The 21254-nt window shown below is 46.9% G+C and overlaps 1 protein-coding gene across 35 annotated transcripts in view; it reads left to right on the top strand.

Moving 5' to 3' along the window:
- LOC139361627 (disco-interacting protein 2 homolog C-like) overlaps positions 1–21254 on the top strand; it is a 182558-nt gene that overhangs the window by 143889 nt on the left and 17415 nt on the right. For 18 of the 35 annotated variants that reach the window (XM_071090279.1, XM_071090286.1, XM_071090276.1 and 15 more), the window contains one exon: positions 20265–21251. The exons of 4 other annotated variants lie outside the window; for them this stretch is intronic. In XM_071090279.1, coding sequence (XP_070946380.1) covers positions 20265–20464 — 200 coding nt within the window. In that variant the 3' untranslated portion in view covers positions 20465–21251. Of the gene's footprint in view, positions 1–289; positions 15430–15706; positions 18171–20264; positions 21252–21254 lie in introns of those variants that run through there. 13 more of the 35 variants (XR_011619210.1, XR_011619209.1, XR_011619208.1 and 10 more) reach the window with 13 other exon arrangements.

The following is a 21254-nucleotide window of genomic DNA, read 5'->3' as shown; positions in this document are numbered from 1 at the left end:
GGGTGTACAACCCTTGGTGCGATATTGGGAATGCAATTATTCTCTTTTCCCCCGGCATATTTGGAAAAATATCAGAGTGAGTGTACCCCTCCTGCCATATGAGGATTACTATCCTCTTCTTCCTTTCTGGATATTAGAAAGAATATCACACGTGGGTTTGCACTTTCTTCGATATCTGGAGTCATGTCATCCTCTCTTGTTTTGAATGGCAAGAACAGTGCCTTGGGGGGGATGTACACACCCTGTCATATTGGGAGTAATATTGCACTCTCCCCTCCTTGATAATTAGGAACAACATCCCATGCTCTCTGTCCCTGGATATTAAGAACAACATCACAGGTAGGTGTACACCCCCTGCGGTATTAGGAGTAATATGATTAATTATTAAACATCCATGATCGATATTAACAATTATCAATGATACTATTAATAGGATACTGTTATGGATAATTATTTTAAATATATGATTATGCATGCTTAAAATAATTGCTAATATTGTTATTTTATTACCAGCATCACTTAATATTGATTTAAGTAACAATTGCTGATATCATTATTTTATTAGTAGTGATATTACTACTGATTATTAATGCTAATCGTTAACATTTTTAACTATTTTACTATCTTTATTGTGATTATTAATGTCGATGATTACTCTTAATTTTTCTTATATTTATTAATATTAATAATTAATAGACTTGTTCCTGATATCCAGCGGGGAGGGGATGATATCACTCCCAATATCGAAGAAAGTGTACACCCCACTATGATGTTATTCCTAACAGCCAGGGGGTAGAGGATGACATTATTGAAACTATGGCAGTGGGTGTACCTCCCTTCGGTCGTCTTGTTCCTTATATCCTGGGTGGGAGAGGATGATACAACTCCCAATATCGAAGGGGGCGTAGACCTCCCCCGTGATATTGTCCCTAACATCCAAAGGTGGAGAGGATGATATTTCTTCTGATTTTACAGGGGGTGTACACCACCCCTATGATATGGTTCCTAATATCCAGGGGGCGAGAGGATGATATTAGTCTCCATATTGCAGGAGGTGTACACTCCCTAGTGATATTGTTCCTAGTATCCAGGGAGGGAGAGGACGATATCACTCCCAGTATCGCAGGGGGTGTACACCTCCTTGTGATATGGTTCCCTATATCCTGGGAGGGAGACGATGATACTAGTGGCAAAATCGCAGAGGGTGTACACACCCACTGTGATATTGTTCCAAATATCCAGAGGGAGAGAAAATGATATGACTCCCAATATCACAGGGGGTGTACATCCTCCTGTGATATTGTTTCTTATATTCAGGGGGAGAGGATGATATTACTCCCAATATCGCAGAGGTTGTACACACCTCCTGCGATATTGTTCCTAATATCCCGAAGGGGAGAGCATATTACTCTCAATATGGCAGTGGGTGGTACACCTCCATTGTAATATTGTTCTTAATATCCATGATGGGAGAGGATATGACTCCCAATATCGCAAGAAATGTACGGCCGCCTGTGATAGAGTTCCTAACATCTAGGTGGGGAGAGGATGATATTACTGCCCATATCGCAAGAGTTGTAAAACCCCTTCGATATTTTGCATACAGTCCTGAGGGGAGAGGATATTATTCCCGATAGCGGAGAAGGTATACACCCCCCTGTGACACTATGCTTAATATCCGCATTGGGAGACGATGACGTTACACCCAATATCACAGGGGATGTACACCCACCCTGGGATATTGTTCCTTATATTGAGAGGGGGAGAAGATGCTATTGCTCCCAGTGACGCAGGGGCTGTGGCTGTACACCCCTCCTGTGATATTGTTCTTAATATCCTAGGGAAGAGAGGATGGTACTACACCCAATATCTCATGGGCTGTACGGTGTCCGCTCAGAGATGTGTGGGGCTCTCTTACACAAGTAACTCCTTCTCTAACTTTAGCCACATGCTGGTCATCCAGGGGCCTCCTAAAATCCAGGAGTATAAAAACCAGTGGAATTTCTGAGAACCAAAGATGGCGCATGGCTCTGGTTGGGCTGCCACAGGCAGTTTTGTGAAAAGACAGAGATGTATTTCTCATAGTCCTGGAGTCTGGAGGTCCAAGGTCAAGGTGGGTTCAGGACTGGCTCCTCCTAAGGCATCTCTCCTTGACTGTCAGATGGCATCTTCTCTTGTGTCCTCGTGCGGTTGTCCCTCAATAGATGTCTGTGTCCTGATCTCTTCTTACAAGGGCATCAGTTCTAATGACTTCGTTACCTTCATCACCTCTTTAAAAGGCCTATCTCCACATACAGACACATTCTGAGGTCCTTGGTTAGGACTACAACCTGGGAATATTGGGGTATGCAATTAAACCTGAAGCAGATGGGGTCTTATAACCTGTGTCACCCAAGCTCATGCCAGAGCCCCATGAGGAAGCCCCAGGTCCCCCCTTTGATATGGTTTAGCTGTGTCCCCACCAAAATCCCGTCTTAAATTCTCATGTGTTGTGGGAGGATGGAAGTGATAATTTGACAGCAGAGAAGACAGTTGCTGCCAGGGAGGGGAGAGGGGACTCCAGACCTCCGAAGGTTGGAGGGTCCCAGGCCCTGGGCAGAGCAGGCAGCCCCACCCCTGTGACACCCCTGAGGATGGCTCAGGAGTCGGAAAAGGTGGAATCATATGTAGAGGCTGGTTGGGGAGATAGGAAGTTGTTGAATGAGTTTTTAAATGTTTCCATCAAAATTCTTACTGCACCCTTGGTGTTGGTGGGGACCAGTGGCTTCTCCATGTGCCTGGCTTCTTCCTGGCTCTGACTCTGGGAGCCTGGCCTGGCCTAGGGCTGCTGGTTGGATTCATTGCTGGCAGCAGGTAGAAGGTGGAGGAGGGAGAGGAGCTGTCCTCAGTCCTCTCTTACTCATGCCTGTCCACGTTAGCAGCCCCTCCCCAGGCATCCCTTGCCCATAATCTGGGGAGTGCTATTCTCACTTCCCTTGGGCCCTGCCCACCGATCTCCAAAGAATCCCGTCAGTGACTCCTTTTAATCACCTCTTTGCCTGTGACAAAGTCTTCTGGGACCTCCTGACTGATACAAGGGGAAGCCTGGCTATCTGTGCAACTTGTAAAAGTGAAGTGAGTCATTCACACTGGCATGTATCTACAAGTCACACAGCTTTGCAACTGGAGTGACTTTAAGCTCATCTAACCAAACCTTCCATGACAGATGAGGACACCCAGAATCATAGGATAGAAGTGACTTGCTCCCATCTGGGTCCGCCACGCTGAGACTCAAGCGCAGAGTCTAGCAAAGCACACTTCGTCCTCCCTTAGAAGGAAGATCCTACCCGCACGGCTTACCTCCAGCTACCCTAGGTCCCCCCACTCTCCCTTAGAGGGAAGTTCCTGCCAGCATGGCTCACCTCTACCTACTCTAGGTCTCCCCCACCCTCCCTTAGAAGGAAGGTCCTGCCAGTATGGCTCACCTCCACGTACCCTAGGTCTCCCCACCCTCCCTTAGAAGGAAGGTCCTGCCAGCATGGCTCACCTCCACCTACTCTGGGTTTCTCCCAACCTCCCTTAGAAGGAAGGTCTTAGAAGGCAGCACGGTTCACCCTCTCCTAACCTAGGTCTCCCCCACCCTCAGAGGGGAGTCTTTGGGTCAGTCACAAGACTACTCCGGACATCTGTAAGAACAAATGGTTTCCAGCACAGTCCTTTCCTGGGGTCTGCATTTTCCCTCTGGGATGCTTGGAAGTTGAAGGGGTCAGGCAATTCAAGTTCTCCCTGGTATCTCAGGGGCCACTGACACACAGGAAAATGTGCTGCTCTGCTCGCTGTTTGACTTTGATGGATGCAAATTTGTTCTAAATGAGCCTGACATTCATTAGCATGTAAACATATGTTACTGGTGGCGGCTCGCAGGGCCACATGCTGATGGATTTTATGGGCTGCCCCCGCCGGACATCACCAGGCTGCCTGGGTCTGTGCTGCTTCTGGCTAAGGCTCCAGATGTTTTGGTGCACTGTGAAGTAGACATTTTCGCTACAGGGTTATGTTTTTTTCCAAAAAAGAAACACAGACAAATCTGTGAAAAGAACTTGAGTTTATGCGCCGATCTACTGGAAGGAGACTCTTAGAATGTCAGCTGCTCAGTGTCTGCTTTGACTCCCGGGCAGTTCTCTCTGTCCTGTGGCTCAGATTCTATGGGGCTGAATTATACATTTGATTCCAGTTCTGCTCAATATTTCCCCACAAGTAGTGCTGTGGATGCGACTGATGCCTTTAGAGATATCTGCAGCAGGAACAGTGCAGAGAATACAACACGCCATGCTAAAATATTTTGAGCTGAAAGCAATTAAGAAGCGCTCTGGCCTTCCCTCTAGTTTCTGAAAAGCACACAACATAATCATATTATACAAAGACAAAAGTGCCCTTTCTCCCCTCTCTGCCAGAAAGGACGCAGCTCAATCTCTGTAGACAACTTCAGACCCTTATTCAGGAAACAGCACCAGAGGAATTTACACAAAAATCTATCATTTATTGGCCTTCCCACAATTTGTTGCCCCCAATGACCCAAAGTCCTTTTACTTTGTCTTGGCACTTCTAGAAACATTTATTATCCTTGTTGAAGATGTTATATAAAAGAAAGGTCTGAGCTGTCTCTTTGAGATTCCCTCATTCCCTGTGTATCTCTCATGTATATATGAAATATACATGCTAATAAACCTCCGCTTGCTTTTTTGGGGGTTCATCTGTCTTTTGTTATAGGAACCCCAACCAATGAAGCTAAGATGGGTGGAAGAAAAGATTACATTTTTCTCCCCTGTAGTAGCATTATTCTAGCAATAGCATTATTATTATTTTTTTTTTGGTAGATTTCTGTTGAATACACACACACACACACACACACACACACACACACACACACACAGAGCAATGTAAAAAGAAAGAAGTGTGGGGAGTTCTGATGAAATTTTAGGTCCCAGAGATACCTAAATATGTTGAGAAGTTGTCTTTAAACATTGATTTTTTTCCCACATTTATTCTCATATTTTTGATATTTTTTTCTTCTGAGATACCATTTCTAGATTGTTTTCTCTACATTTCCTTGCAAGTCCGAGAGAGTATGCTGGTTAGTAGTGTGTCCAATGCACTACCTCTGTCCTTGTCAGTAAAGAAATGTAGAAATTGAGAGGGATGTGAGAGTCACGCTACACAGAGATGGAAACACAGATAGGAGGTAAGTAAAAACACGTGAAAACCCAGCATTTCTGGAACTCTCACCTACTCCTGTGCCGATATTCATCCTTCAGCTCTGCCTCCGTTCTTCCTTTCTTTTCTCATGCTATGGGGTCTGCTTTGGAGACGTTATCTACTTTCATTCTTCCAAAGTCAAGCTTCTAGCTTTGGTTGGAACTGCAGACCCATTTACTCATTCAGCAAATACTTTCTAAGCACATGGATAGTCACTGAGAATACCGTGGTTCACCAACATGACCGTGGCCCCTGCTCTCACGAACCTGCAGCCTGATGGGGAGAATGGGCACTAATAAGACAATCACTCTAATGGGTTTCTGATGAAGAATTCAGGAAAGCACACCAAAGAAAGGGAAGCGGGGTTCTCTAAATTTATGCTGTAAAAGAATCTGGCGTATCTTGGGATGAGAGGTAGAAAACCGATGCATTCTGGAAGGTATGATCCCCTTGCAGTCTGGAGAGAAGTAGAGGTTGATTGTTGAGGGCGGTGGAGTGTAGGGACACCACGGTCTAAACAGAGATGGGGGTGCTGCAGAATGCCTCTTGCAGCAGGAAACAGGCACGTGCAAGGAAGTAAGCACGGGAGAAAGTGGCACAAGGCAAGAATGAAGGCAGGCAGGCAGGGGCTGGGAGATGATGGTAGATGCTTTATTCTCTTAATAACAGCAACAGGATGCTGTTGAAAGCACTTGAGGGAGGTGGGGAAGTGGGTATGACATGTTTTGTGTTTGTAAAATTATCACATTGTCTTACCAAACTATACTCCCTATTTTTTAAATTTTACTTTAAGTTCTTGGATACATGTGCAGGTCTATTACATAGGTATACATGTGCCATGGTGGTTTGCTGCCCCTGTCAACCCATCATCTAGGTTTTAAGCCCTGCATGCATGAGGTATTTGTCCTAATGCTCTCCCTCCTCTTGCCTCCAACCCCCAACAGGCCCCCGTGTGTGTCGTTCCCCTCCCCGTGTCCATGTGATCTCATTGTTCAACTCCCACTTATGAGTGAGAGCATGTGGTGTTTGGTTTTCTGTTCCTCTTTTAGTTTAGTTTGCTGAGAATGATGGCTTCCAGCTTCATCCATGTCCCTGCAAAGGACAGGAACCCATTCTTTTTTATGGTTGCATAGTATTCCGTGGTATATACGTGCCACATTTTGTGTATCCAGTGTATCATTGATGGGCACGAGATATCCTCTTAACATGTGATCCAGCTATTGCACTGTTCAGTATTTATCCAAAGGAGTTGAAAACTTGTGTTCACAGAAAAACCTGCACACGGACATTTATAGAAGCTTTAATCATAATTGCTAATTTTATTGCAGCTTTATTCATAATTGCTCAAACTTGGAGGCAACGAAGAAACCAAAATGTTCTTCACTAGGTGAGTGGATAAATAACCTGTGATATATCCAAACAATGGCATATTCTTCAGCACTGAAAGGAAGTGAGCTGTCAAGCCATGAAAAGACACTTAGGAACTTTAAACATGCACGGCTACACAAAAGAGACCCATCAGAAAAGACTAAAGGACATTCAGAAAAAGGCCAGACTATGGAGTGAAACTATCCGTGGTTCCCAGGTGTTGGGAAGAGGGAGAGATGATGAGGTGGAACATGGAAATTTTTAGGATTTTAGTGCAACTGCTCTGTACGATGCTATCATGGTGGATACATGTCATGACACCTTTGTTCAAACCCATAGAACCAGCACCAAGACGGAGCCCTCATGTAAACTGTGGACTCTGGGTGACAATATGTCAACGTCGGTTCTTCAATTGTTACAAACGCTCCCTCTGGGCAGGAGAGTTTTTAGTGGGGGAGGCTGTGCACGTGGGGGAAGGGAAGGCATATAGAAGGACTCTCTGCACCTTTCCCTCAATTTTTCTGTGAAGGTGAAACTGCCTAAAAGATAGTGTATTTTTTAAAAATAAAGGAAAAAAAGGAAACAAAAAGTCCTCACGAAAATCAAATGAGAAAATGATCACACTGGGTGCTTCAGGTCAAAATGGAAGAACAGGGGCTGTATTTACCATCCCACCTGATGACTTTTTCCTCACTGCTTTTCAGCATTTTTTTGGAGTCTAGTCAGTGCAATAAGGCAAGTTAAAATATATAAAATGCACCCTTATTAGAAAAGATTTAAAACTATCTGGATCTGCAGGTGACGTGATCACCTGTGTGGAAAATCTCCTGAAATCACAAAAAGCCACTAAAACTAATAATAATAAATTACTTACTAATAAGTGAGTTTGGAAAGCTTGCAAGATACAAGCTAAACACATAAGCAATATCTCTTTATACACTGGCAAAGAAATAATTGGAAATGGAAATTTACAAAGCAATATTATAGCACATCAAAACATGAAATACCTCAGACTAAATCTGACAAAAGATGTGTAAGATCTATACACTGAAAAGCAGGCAGTGATGTTGAAATAAATTAAAGAACTAAATAAATGAAGTGATATATTGTGTCCATGGATCAGCAGGCTCAATATTGTTAAGATGTCAGTTCTGCGCTTGTGGATCAGAGGTTTAATGCAATTCCAATCAAAATCACAGCATGATTTTTATTTTTATTTTTATTTTTCAGTAGAAATGAACTAGCGGATTCCAAAATGTGTCTGGAAATTTAAAGAACCCAACAGAGCTAAGACAACTTGGAATAAAACGGTGGAGGACTTACCTGAACTACCAAGATAGTGTGGTATTGGTATAATAAGAGAAAACTGGGTTAATGAAACCTCCTAGAGGGTCTAGTAATAATCTCACAAACATGTTACATATACGTAGTAGATTTTTGAATAAAGGTTCAAAGACATCAAATTAGAGAAAGGACGATAATGATAGAAGGATTAAATACCGTAGGCCAAAAAGAGAAAAAAGAGCTCCTGTTAAATATCTTCACATTGTTGTCACTCATGCAATTCAATTCACATTTTGTGTGTCTAAAAGTTGAGCAGACTTCTTCATTCTCTTTCCCCAATTCACTCCACAGAGATGCTGATGTCTTTCAGTGGAACTTGGAAGTTTGCTCTTCTTCTTAAAATGACTCTCTTAGATACTGTTTATGCAAGAAGTTGTGGGACTGTAACTTACAAATACTGTTCTAAACCTTGGAATCACACGTTCCCCTTTTTCTCTACTTATCGTTTCTAGTAAGTTTCCCATTTCCTCTTTCTCCTTCATATTTACACTGCATTCCTTTTAGTTCAGGCTTTTGTTACCCCACTTGATCTCTTGATGTGGTCACCTGAATGCCCTTCGTGTCACAGCCTCCTGGAATCCTTCCTTCATGACCCTGCAGAACTGCCCTCCAGACCCGCAGGTGTGACCCGGAATCAAGGATCTCAAAGCCGAGTGGGATCTGAGAGGCTATCTAGACCAATCCTCCATTACAGACGTAAACCTTTTGATGACTTCACTTCAGAGCCCAAAATATTTGCACTGCAGGCAGAATCACCTAAATCACTTAATGTGATGTTCAGTCTTCCCGTGGTATCTTCCTCTCTGCATCTCCCTACTTTCGGTCAGCCATTTCTCACTCATGACACCGAACCCTTCATTCACATCACATTATTGTTCTTCTCCACACACACACACACACACACTTGTTTTCTGCCTGGGTTTTTTGTTATATTATTCCCTCTGCTGGAACTACCATTTTCCAAGATCTGACTACAGAATTTTAACGTATTCCTCAGAATGACTCACATATCACATATTCGACCAAATGGCTGCAGATTCTGTCACCTCCTCTCTTGTCCTATGGCAACATGGAGACTCTTCTTCTCTTAGCCAATAGGATTTATCATGGTCCTTCTTTATCTTAACAATAGTTTAGCAGGACTGAGAACTGGGAAGTAGATTTTTCTCCCAGGGGTGAGCACTGTCTTAGTTTAGCAGATCTCCCTGGGTCTCCACTCTGGTTGTAGAAAAGCAGCCCATAGGGCATGGTGGGGAGGAGAAGAAGGGGAATTAAGCTGTGGTGCATGAAGATGGACAGTTGTGACCCGTACTCCGGGGTTGGGAGTTGAGGCCACTAGGAAGGAGAAGCTGTAAGGATGAAGACGAGGCATAAAAAGTGATGCAGGCCGGGTACGGTGACTCATGCCTGTAATCCCAACACTTTGGGAAGCCAACGTGGATGGATCACGAGGTCAAGAGTTCAAGACCCGTCTGACCAATATTGTGAAACCCTGTCTCTACCAAAAATACAAAAATTAGCTCGGTGTGGTGGCACATACCTGTAGTCCAGCTACGCGGGAGGCTGAGGCAGGAGAATCACTTGAACCCAGGAGATGGAGGTTGCAGTGAGCCAAGATCATGACACTGCACTCCAGCCTGAGTGACAGAGCGAGACTCCATCTCAGAGAAAAGAAGTGATGCATAGTAACAAGACTGCCCGAGGAGAAAAGGAAATCAGCAACCTTCTCCAGGGTGGGATAGCTGAAGACCCTTTAAGAACAAAGGTGTCTACTTTCCTTCTTAGGATGCTCTATCGTGATTTAATGAACCCCTCACAATCTACTGTATTCAGTATTTGGCATGAGTCAATTTAGGGGAATTCTAGAAAACATAGCTGGCTGTTATCAGGTTAATGTAGATTGGGAGGAAGGGAAAAACCCCAGGAGCCACGTAGGAAGGACAATACGTGAAAACAGAAGAAACTTGGAGTCAGTTCACCCTTCAAACAAAATCCAGTTTCCAGAAGACATTGTGAGGGCTGCTGGGTCTTCCTCACCTGCAGATGGGGGATTCCAGATACTTATACTTGAATCTCACAGGATGGGGTGATCACCACCTGCTCTCAAATGGGATGAGTTACAATATCTTCTATCGGGAGGCAGTAAATAAGAGGTTAGGTACACGTCTGTAGTCATCACAATTCTGTCAAGATTGCTATTTTTACTTCCATGTCATAGATGGAGAGCATGATGCTTGTGGAAATGATTTGCTCAGGGTCTCACCATCAAAAGTGGCAGAGGAAAGATTCCAACATGTTTTAAAAGCTGCAAACTGAGCCGACTCCCATCCATGCTGTCATACCGACTGAGATTTCAATCCTCCTGAAGGCAGGAAACTTATTCCATTTGCTTTTATACTCTCCATAACACTAATGAGCAAGTTTTGCTCAAAGTAACACGGAATATTTTGCTGACTCAAGGGGTAAGAGAAGAGACTTAAATGACACCATCACAAGTCAACATTCAAGGAACAGAGACATTTAGCATTAGCTGTCTCAGTCAAATCAACAAACATGCACATTTATCCTTTACATGGGAGTAAGACAGCAAACACAATTGAAAAAATGAGCCAAGTGTAAAAAAAATGTGTCACAAAGGGATGGATTTAGACAGGAGAGCAGTGAAGTAGGTTATAAAATGGTCAGCATAATCCATTTTAATGAATTATTAGCTGAAACATGCAAAGCATTTAGGATTTCTGGGAGAAGTGTACAAACACACCAAATGTTTGTCCGACATTTTCTTCACTGCTTCTGTCTTTCCACAGGGCTAGAGATGATGTTGACCAACGGCCTTGGGAGGAGAGGTTGCAGCTGAGCCCACACCCTCTCAAACTCCTTCAGACTGTTTCTGTTTTTGTAGACTACTTTACCATTAACAACAAATCCTAAGATTTAATCAGTACAGCAGTCATTGGCCAGAGTTCAAATTTCTGATTTGAAGGAATCTGCACTCTGCCTGCCAGGATCGACTATTAATGGCTTCGTCCAGAGAGGAGCTATGTCTTTGCTCACTACAGAACAGTATTGAGGCTTCGAAAGGGGTATTTTGCTGGTCACCTCCTGGTCATCCTTCTGCTCACCAAGAGCAGATACTGTTCTCAGCCCCTTACATTTACAAGGTCGTTTAATTCTCACATAGCCCTTTCAGATAGATGCGACTATTACCCCCCTTTTACAGAGGAGGAAACCGAGAGGCAGAGGACATAGGTGAATTGTCCCAGATCACAGAGCTGGCTATGGAGCTGGGACTTGCACCCGGCCAGCCTGGCTCCAGAGTTCACTGCCCTCCTCCTGTACAGCACGTGTGACCTGCAGTAATCACCGCCCAAACAGGCAGGCACTGCGGATAGCCAAGCACACCTCTTCCGACTTCAGCACGGAGGAAGGTTCGTTTTCATTCTGGTGTTCAGCTCAGTTAGGACTGTTTTTATCACAAGGACGCACAACCCAGAAAGCTCAGTCACGTGCCGTTGCCTTCTACGGTCATGGTTTTCTACTTTTTGGCCCCATTTTCCTGAGGACTTGGCCTGCTGGGACGTGAATGATGCGTTACTACTGTAGAGACAGAGGTTCAGGTCTAGTGGCACAAACAGCGACAGACCCCATGAAAATGCGGGCGCGGCCCCTCCATCCCAACAGCCTGGATGGCTGCTCCATTCTGCTCCCATCACACACGTCCCCACCCAGCCACGCCCCTTCTCCTTTTCCCTACTGGATTCATCAAATCAAACCTCACTGTCCTTGGCAAATGTACAATTAATTTACTTACTGCCCAGAACAAAAGCGCACTTCCAGTTAACATGACACCCCTGCTGTAATAGAACAGCCTTAATTCAGACATGATGCAGGAGGGCCGTCCTGGAATCGGCAGCTGTTTTCTGGGGAAAGCCTCTGTCCCACCTGAGTCCCACCTGAGCCCGACACTTGTGCCACACTATCCCCATGGTGTCTGAAAGCTCCATGAAGACAGGGTCACTCTGACCCCTTCACACCCACAACGCCAAAGAGGAGCAGGTGTTCAGGAAAAGTCTCCTGCTAGTGCTGAAGACAGGAATACTTCCTCGTGGTGCCCAGAATGTCAGGAGAAAACAAAGCACCATGTGGACACCTTCCAGGTGAATTTTGGAACGACTGTACCGCATGCCAGTCATCCTTTTACAGAACAAAACCAATACCGGAAAACATGTGTCGCCCGCAGAGAGATGGTCCGTTTGACGGCTTACAAACACACCTACGTTACACTGAATTTGCCTCAAGCCACCGTCTCTGTGCTAATGTAAAAAGTCTCCATAATTAACTACTAGCCTTTTTCATCTGGTGCTTTTTAACAAGCAAGACAGTCCTGTAACACTCAGGCATTGTTGAAAACGTCAAATGGAAGCCTAGAAACCTCTTCCGTGCAGCTTCACTGCAAAGTATTTTGACGTGAGCCAAATCGTGCTATTCCTACATCTCCACAGGAAACTCAAGGCTTCATCAAGGAAATGCAGCATGATTTCTGCTAGGCACAGAAATTGTTGGGGGGGGGGCATGAGGTTGAGGGAACATTACATAGAAACCAACCCCGATAATCACCTGCATGAGAGCCACACTGGCCGGCAAGCCCCGGTCGGCTCAGTCTCCGCACAATCACAGGCGTGAGTCCTGGAGGGCAGACACCTGGCACTGCTGACCACCCCAAGGTCGTGGCCTCTGCCCCTTCTCTGCTGCCCATCAGTTCCAAGCTTCTGGCAACACCGCCTGCTGCCCCCACTGCCTCATCGACTCTTCGTGAAAAGCAAATGTTGCCAGGATAGCTTATGAGTACATTTGCCAGGAAAGCAGCTCCGATTGACGCTGAAACCCCCTTCTCACACCCCTGGCAGCTCCCTTGCCCCCGATGTGCACATGCTTGCAGCTCTGACCTTGCTCAGTGTCCACACAGGCTCTGTCCCCTGGAGAGCCAAAGGCAGACTCAATGTTGAGTCAGAAATACACAAAGAGGGTGACGATTACGAACTGCCTGCCCCCCAAAACACAGGTTGAAATCCTCACCCTCAATGTGATGCTGTCAGGAGGTCTTTGGGAGGTGATGAGTTCCTCAGGCTGGAGACCCTTAAATGGGATTTGTGCCTCACAAAGGGGTCCAGCAAATCCCTCACCCTCCCATTGTATCAGGGCCAGAGAGAAGGTATGTGCCAACCAGGAAGGAGCCCACACCAGAACCCACCCAATAGCACCCTGATCCTGCCTTCCAGCCTCTAGAACTGTGAGAAACAAATTCCTGTTGTTCATAAGCCACTCAGTCAATGGTGTTTCGTTACAGCAGCCTGAGCTGCCTGAGATGACGATGCTCACCGTCCTAAAGAAAAGGCTACTCCCCTCTCCCAGAAAGAGGGGTTTAATTAAAATCCCTGTCTCTCCTCGCGGCCACCACAGATCTCACTTCCCCACCCCAAAAGCCAGCAGTTGCTAGGATTAAAGGAAAATGAGGATTGTTTTAGACCAGCCCCTCCATATCGGTCTGAAGCCTGTAACTTTGCCCACTTCCACGGTGGCCGTGTCACTGCATTGCCCATGTCAGCTCTGTGTCTGCACCGGGTCCCAGGCTCTGCACAGACTCCTCTAGCTGGCCATCCAGCACAGCCATTTCCCCTTCTGCATTGCAGGCTGTCCTTTGATATCGAACTCCCACCTTTCTGCAACCCAAGGCCTTCCGATCCAGACATTCGGGGTAAGCTCAGCCATGTACTGGAGTCGTTGACTCAGGTAACCCAGGCCCAAGACGTTGGCACCAACCGTCTACTGGCTGTGGGATCTGCATAGCTACTAGCTGCCCCAGCCACACCAGGGCCCGGGAGGGGAGGCAGAGGAACCTGTGAAGCTGCCAACAGCCATATGGGAACAGGGGCCCCTGGAAGGAGGAGGATGCTATGGCAGGAAATTCAGAGACAGAAACAAAGAGCCGCAGGGCTGGACAGGTCATGGCCAAAGCCTACACTGCTGAATTTTCCAGGTTTCTGAACTCAATCGCTGACCCACACAGCACATGTTTCCTGAGTGCTGACCCCACGTGGCATTGGATACGGCAATAAAGCAGGACTCCCACCTCCCCCTTCCCCAACACATACACAGGGCCTCCGTCCTGGCGGGAAATCAGGCCTGGGCGCCCAGCTGGCACAGCGAGCCTGGGAAGGGGGCCGTTTCAGACGGACAGTGGGTGCAGCCTTGCCAAAGCCCAGCAGTCACCTGCACTGCCACAGCCAGGCTGAGTCCAGATCAGCCGCACAGAAACCTGACCCGCTCAAGGGCACGGCTAAGCTCATCAGGGACAGACACCGTCTCCTGCTCATCTCCAACACTTTCTCTGCATGTCTAGTTACACACGGACAACGCAGTCTCAGAAGCACATCAGGCCTCCCCCTGCTCCTCTCTGTGGTACCACTGATGGGGAGGGGCCGGTATGGCCGCGAGGTCGCATACCCACAGCCATACCACGCAGGCCTTCGACGATTATTTCTGCCAAAGAACCCTGCTGCGGCTTGGAGCACACCATGGTGGGCGGGAAGCTCCACCCGGAGAAACAGCCATGCTTCTCCCCAGAGCCAACGGAGGGCACCCCCGACCCTGCATTCAGCAGATTGCTTACATTCTGGAAAACATCTGGGTTAATGGGGAACAGTAAAATGAAAAGGTCACACTAGAAAGGTTAGAAGGCTGTGTGAAGTCTCAGGAGGTCCAAAGGTTTCTGAACCAAGACTGCTGCGGTCAACGAGCTTACAGGAAAAGTTTCCACACGGGCCTTCAACAAGCAACACTCAGCAGGGAGGAGCCACGTTCTGCGCAGAACCTCAGAACCAGAACATCGGACACCACAAAGTCACATCAGAGCCAACAGCAACTGAAATACAGCGCTCTCCTAAGATGTGTGCGTCACCTGCAGAAAGTCACCACACATTAAGATGGGGGAAGAAAAGGATAAGGTTAGAAACAAATTTGAAGTAATTTCTGCATACGTAAAATTTCTACTTCCACTGGTTTTCTTTCTGGGAGTAACAACTTTTACATGAGATGCACATCCCCGTTGGAAGGAGTTTGGGTTTTCTGTGGGCAGAGTCAAGGGCTCTCCAAGAAATGTGAACTTTTTCTCACTCACTGAGCCGCGTGCCCTGAGGCCGTCCTGGCCTGCCTGAGCACCTCCCTGCTCTGCCTCCAGCCAGCTCCTTCCAGCACTCACCCCGCTGCTCCCAGAGCCTGCACTGGCCCAGGATCTCCTCTTCTGCTGCTGTCAATGTTCCACTTTAGGGCAAATAAGTTGGAAACTAGAAAGTTATAAAACCCCTTGACTTTTTAAAAATTTGTCTTCTCAGAAAACAATACTAATTCTACTTCCATGGTTTAATATGTTGCCCCCATCTGCATGTTCATGGATATGTGTTTTTATATATTTTTTTTAAATCAGTACTTCTAAAAGTATGCACTGTTGCTACATTCAGTTCAATTACATTTGATGTAAGAAGTTTTAATTTCAGTGAATTCAGGCACTCAAAATTTAAGCCCTCTGACATCTATTAATCAAATGGGAAAATGACAGGTAGATATTACAAAAATCAAGAGAAGTGTTTAATGTAAATCCTGCACTTTCAAATACTTCCACAAATGTAATGTATACATTAGTACATAACCTTGAGCATTTTCACAACTCTTTGCACTCAAATTCCATTCTTAACTTTTATAGATAAATCGACATCCATATGTGATTTTAAGCAGCTCAAACATCAGCTCTTAAAAACAACCAGAAATGCTGCGGGCAAATCCCACCAAGCAGCAAATAACGGAACTGCACCCAACAACCCAGGTACCTCCCCTGAGGCATCTGGAACTTGAGCATTACAAGCAGCCTTTGGTTTCTGAGGCACCCGAGAGTGGGGACTCCCAACTCCCCAAGTCTAAGAAGGCCTCAGCGATAAGGAAAACTGGTCAAAAAGTCATCCCTGCCGGCTCCCTGCCACGGGCTCCTCCCTGCCCGCCCTCAGCCACGTGCTTACAAGGTCTCACTTCCTCTCTGTCCCGCAAAGCCTGACTCCTGATTCCAGCCCTGCCGCTTACTGAGATGTGGCCATGGACGTCAACTGCACCTGTAAGGGGAGAAGCCGGTCAGGATACAGGATCCTGGCCATCCTGGCAGCGCTCAAGCTGATACTGTAACTTGGTAGTGAGTTACTTAATGCAAAGGTTTAACTTTGAAAAATTTAGATATGTGTATTCTAAAAGGGAAATTCTGAACGTAGAACACAGGCCACACCCTCACACTGATGTTGTCTGGCCAGCACTCTTTTGTTTGCCTTTTCAATAGACGTTTTTAAAAGCAGTTTTCCGTTCATAGCAAAATCAAGAGGAAAGTACAGAGAGTCCTCACATATCCTTTCCCAGCACAGGCACAGCCTCCATCATTCTCCTGCCCTCACCAGACCAGCATGTCTGTACGACCGACAGACCCGCATCAACACGGCACCACCACCCACAGTTCACAGCTCACACGAGGACTCGGCCTGCTGCTGCTCACTCTGTGGGTTTCACAGACGTGGAACGGCATGGATCCCCCATGAAAGCCCCACCTGGAGTTGCTGCCCCACCCTACACACCCCCTATGCTCCTCCCATTCATCTCTCCCCTCCCCAACCCCTGACAGCCGCTGATTGTTTGACTGTCTCCACAGCTTTGCCTTTTCCAGACTGTGCTGTAGTTGGACTCAGACAGCAGGCAGCCTTTCCAGATTGGAGTCTCACTTAGCAACATGCGTTTAAGATCCTTCTGTGTCTTTTCATGGCTTAGGGGTCCAGTTCTTTTTAGTGCTGAATAATATCCCAGTATCTGACATACCACAGTTTATCCATTCACCTACTGAAGGGCATCTTGGTTGCTTTCTAGTTTTGGCAATTATAAAGCTGCTGTCAACGTCTGTGTGCACATTTCCGCATGGAAGTAAACTTTCAGCTCCTCCGAGTAAACGTCCAGGACTGTGATTGCTCCTGTGGTCGGAGAGCTAAGTTCCACGGAAAACCGCCACGCTGCCTCCCACAGGAGCTGCCCCACTTCCCCCAGCGATGAGTGAGGGTCCTGATGCCCACACACCCACCAGCACGTGGTGGTGTCGGAGTTCAGGTTTTGGCCAGGCCGATGGGTGCACAGTGACGCCTCGCCCTATGACATAAGACGCGGGTCATGTTTCCACGTGTAGATTTGCCATCTGTGTATCTTCTTTGTTGGGATATCTGTCCAGGTCTTTCGTCCATTTTTAATCAGGTTGTTCATTTTCTTGTTGAGTTTTGAGAGTTCCTTGCACGGTTTGGATAACAGCCTTTATCAGATAAGTCTTTTACAGATGCGTTCTCCCCGTCTGTGGCCTCCCCTCTCATGTCCCTGAGACACTGTTTTTTATTTTAAAAAACACCTCAGACAGAAAATGGACCTTCCAGCCCACCACGTTCTCAGTTTGGCCGTGGTCACCACCCTCCCAGCCCTGGTTCCCACCTTTTCACGATCTGCTGGTCCTATGGGCATCAACCCATACCAAGTCCCTAACATATCTCCAATGATGGCAACGTCAAAGCCGGCAGTTTGCAGGTAGGAAGGAGCCGATGGAGGCCGGAGCAGAATGTGAAGGCCAGCGGATTCATCCCTCGGGGACCGGCAGGCCTCTCAGATATCCCCCGGGTCACCTCCCAAATGAAGTACCTGCTCTGGCCGTGGGCAGGAAGCAGGACCTGGCCCAGATCTCAGCATATTTGACCTGGCACGGCATTTACTGGTGAGCCTCCATAACCGGAAACTCTACTCTCTGGGGAGAATACATTTTCATTATCAAGGCTTTTAGGCTTTTAATTAAGAAACCAAAGAGCAGTGCCTGGAGTGAGGATGCAGGGACTCTGGGTGACCCACACGCTCGTTTCCACCTGGCACAAAGGACCCTGGAGTGAGGGTACAGTGCCTGCTCTGAGTCACCAGCACACTCATCATTTCTACATAAAGAACCCTGTGAGTCTGTCCCAGGACTTTTTAGCCTAGATCTAAAAATTCGCAGCTCAGGAAACCTTCATCATTTTAGGAACCTGAGGGGTGGGCCAGGGGGATCTCACAGATTGTGGTGCTGTCTATGGGGTCATCAAAGTGCAGCTGGGGCTTCCCGCAAGCACTTCAGGGAGGCCGTGCACTGGCCCGAGGCTGATTCCGCCTCCTATCCTCCGTTGTCATGCCCAGCCGTGAGGGGAGCCCCCCACTTCAGGAGCGGTCCCTGGCTCCAGGCCCTAACGTCCATGTCCAGGCCCCTGGTAGGGCAGCTTCTACCCCAGGGAGGCTGGGACTGGAGACAGCCTGGAGCTCTAGGCAATCCTGGCAACCACATGCTTCCCGAAGTGGCTGCAGACAAACTCCTACTTCCAAAACCTGGCACGGGCTGTGTGAGGCCTGGAACGCGGGAGGCGCGATTACCCTCTCATGGTTATCAAGTCACGTCATAGTCTCTTAGACCTATGTGTGACTAGAAGTATACACATTATGGAAGTGTATATAAATGTGAATACAGACACGCTTATTTTCCTTTTATATACCTTACATATATGTGTACACGTGCATATGTATAAAACATGGAAGAAAAAACCATACTTAAGATTTCAAATCTCAGTCGCAAAGGTCTCAGAAGCAAATTATTATTCTTAAATTCTAAACAAAGATGTAACATTTTACATTCTTACAAAACGTTCTCTATTAGCATTTTATTTTAAAAACTAAGAATGCATTGCACTCTCTCAATTTTGATTTTTAACTCAGCTCACAAAGGCCCCTGTACAAAGGCCTCCGTACCGCAGCAAGGATGGCGGTGGTCACACCTGTGGCCATTTATCCTCTCTACATCTAGCTCCTCTCCCTGAGGCAACACACCTCCGAAGTCACAGCCTGGCCTCCCAACTCTCCCCCGTCGCGGGCTTCTTGGCATGTTGCTCTGCTGCACACACCTCAGCAAATACTGCTGATTAGCCAGAATCGCCCAGAAATCTCTTAACCTTGATTCTGGCTGCTTTTGTAATTTGTAATATCTTTACTTCTGGTGTGATTTGAGAAACAACAAATTTTAAAATTAGAGAAGATGTGGTTTTTATTCTCTCCTTTCTACTTGCAACCTTGAAAATTCAAGTAGCAGCAAGGGTTTGTTGAGAGTAACTTCCACCAAAGAGAACCTATTACAAAGGTACTACAGAGTGTCAAATAACCACATAGATGTAAAATAGAGATGCAGACACAGATATAAAATCCAATGGTTAAACCAAATTGAGAAATGCTTGCCAGTTTGATAGGACTTCTAAAACTTGACATAAATGTTGGCTGAGGGATACAAGATGTTATGAGATGAGTGAGATGCTTGGCCTAGAACCACAGGCTCTCTCCTCTTTACAGCAGAAAATCCGTAAGGAAGTCAAATCTGAAAGAACCAGGTACCGTTGAACGGCATACTCAGCCATCCTTCCCCATTCCTGGGCCAGCTGCGGTGAGTGCAGCCAGTCGTTCACCAACAACCATCATCCATCCTCCAGGCCATGGCTACACTTTACTCCCAGGCTCCCTGTCATTATGTAGATTAGGTAAATCACGGCCACTCTCACCTTAAGCCTCCCCCGCCAGCATGGCAATCACCCATTCCCAACCACGGCAAGGACAGCCGTGTCCCTGGGAACGCAGAGCAGGGGTCGGGAAGAAACCTGGATCCCTAAATACCTCATGGAGCAGTCACCAGCCTGGAACATCCTCCCTGACGGCTTTGCAAGACAGAAAAACTCCTTGGTTCCTCAAGCTACAATACTGCAGAGTCTCAGGTCACAGCATCCTTACCTACCCTCGTCAGGAACCGTTCATGCTCATCAAGACATGAGAACAAAACTGCAGTGGCACAGTCACACTCGACGCAGACCACCTGCTGCTCACATTCATCGTATTAACACCAAAAAGCCACCGTGGTGGATATCCTGGATATGGACAATCGGCGGCTTTTTGCTGGAGATGTGCTTTGTGCATTTATCGCACGACCATCTTGGTGTCAGGAGGGGCTGTGCAAATGGCAGCTGTGCAGGTCACAGGGAGTCTCAACTCGCTCGACTCTCAGTCAGCTCCCACTATCAGTGCCCGCAGAGTCCTCTCCTCCGGGAGCACGTGCTTGGACGCCACAGTAGCCTGTGGATCCACACAACAGCACTGTGTGCCCCAGGAGCTTAGAAAGTACCACTGCATCAATGCCTCCACAGGTGAGGCCGGGGGCAGAAGCCAACCTCAAGCAGTTACGGTCCTCCGTGGGGCTGGCATCCAGGCAGGAAGGCGGCTCAGCGGCTCTCCTCTCACTGTGGAACTTCCTAGGTCCCCACATGAACAGAACCTAAATAACACGCAACGAACAACAGGAACGAGAACACGACCAACAGCTTCTGAGATGAGCAAGCTGGGCTGATCATGAGACACCTGACGGGGACGGTGCCAGAGCCCCTCCCAGTGACCTGTGAGGACGGCGCTGCCAGCATCTCCCTAAAACCAGCCCAAGTCAAGTTAGACTTGAGGCTTTCCAGGAGTGGGTAGATCCATTCAATCCTACAGTCTGAACCTTCCAGGCCGTGTCTCTTGGCCCTCATCTCACATATGGGAACCCGGACGCTGCACCATAAACGCAGCCCCAAGCCCTCGTTCCTTCTTCAACACCACACACCAGTACAGTGAACACTTAGGATCTGGGCATTCACATAAAATACTGCTTAACTAAAACTTCTGATTTAGAACATGTTTAATTCCTACTCACAGAGCTCAAAGTGTTCTGTCCTAGGAGGCGGTAGCTGTAACTAAGCATGAGAGAAGAAGGGATCAGAGTGGTGCCAAGTATTAAATATTCCTCTAAATCTATTCACCAGGTCGCCATGCTATTGTCACCTGCTTCATTTTCTGTCCTTAAAAGACAAAATAGTTACTTTTCAAAATAGACAACCTGTTTTACTGATGCTTAGCTATAAAGTAGCGAGCTACGTATCCAAAAGGGAGATATGGGAAAACAGAAAATGTCCACAAGCGATCGGGGTGGGGGGGCAGTTGCAGCAGCACCTGGCTCTGTTGCGCTGTGAGCCAGCCACGTGGGCTGGACAGCTCACTTAGCCACTGAAATTACATCATCTAAGATTTTGTTGCAGTTACTTTGATAAATTCTCCCTCTTGCTATGAAGAGTAAGGTTTGTTTTTTTTGTTTTTGTTTTTTT

Source organism: Macaca nemestrina, unplaced genomic scaffold, assembly GCF_043159975.1.
Source record: "Macaca nemestrina isolate mMacNem1 unplaced genomic scaffold, mMacNem.hap1 Scaffold_76, whole genome shotgun sequence".
Classification (NCBI taxonomy): domain Eukaryota; kingdom Metazoa; phylum Chordata; class Mammalia; order Primates; family Cercopithecidae; genus Macaca; species Macaca nemestrina.
This window is presented reverse-complemented; position numbering and strand designations above follow the sequence as displayed.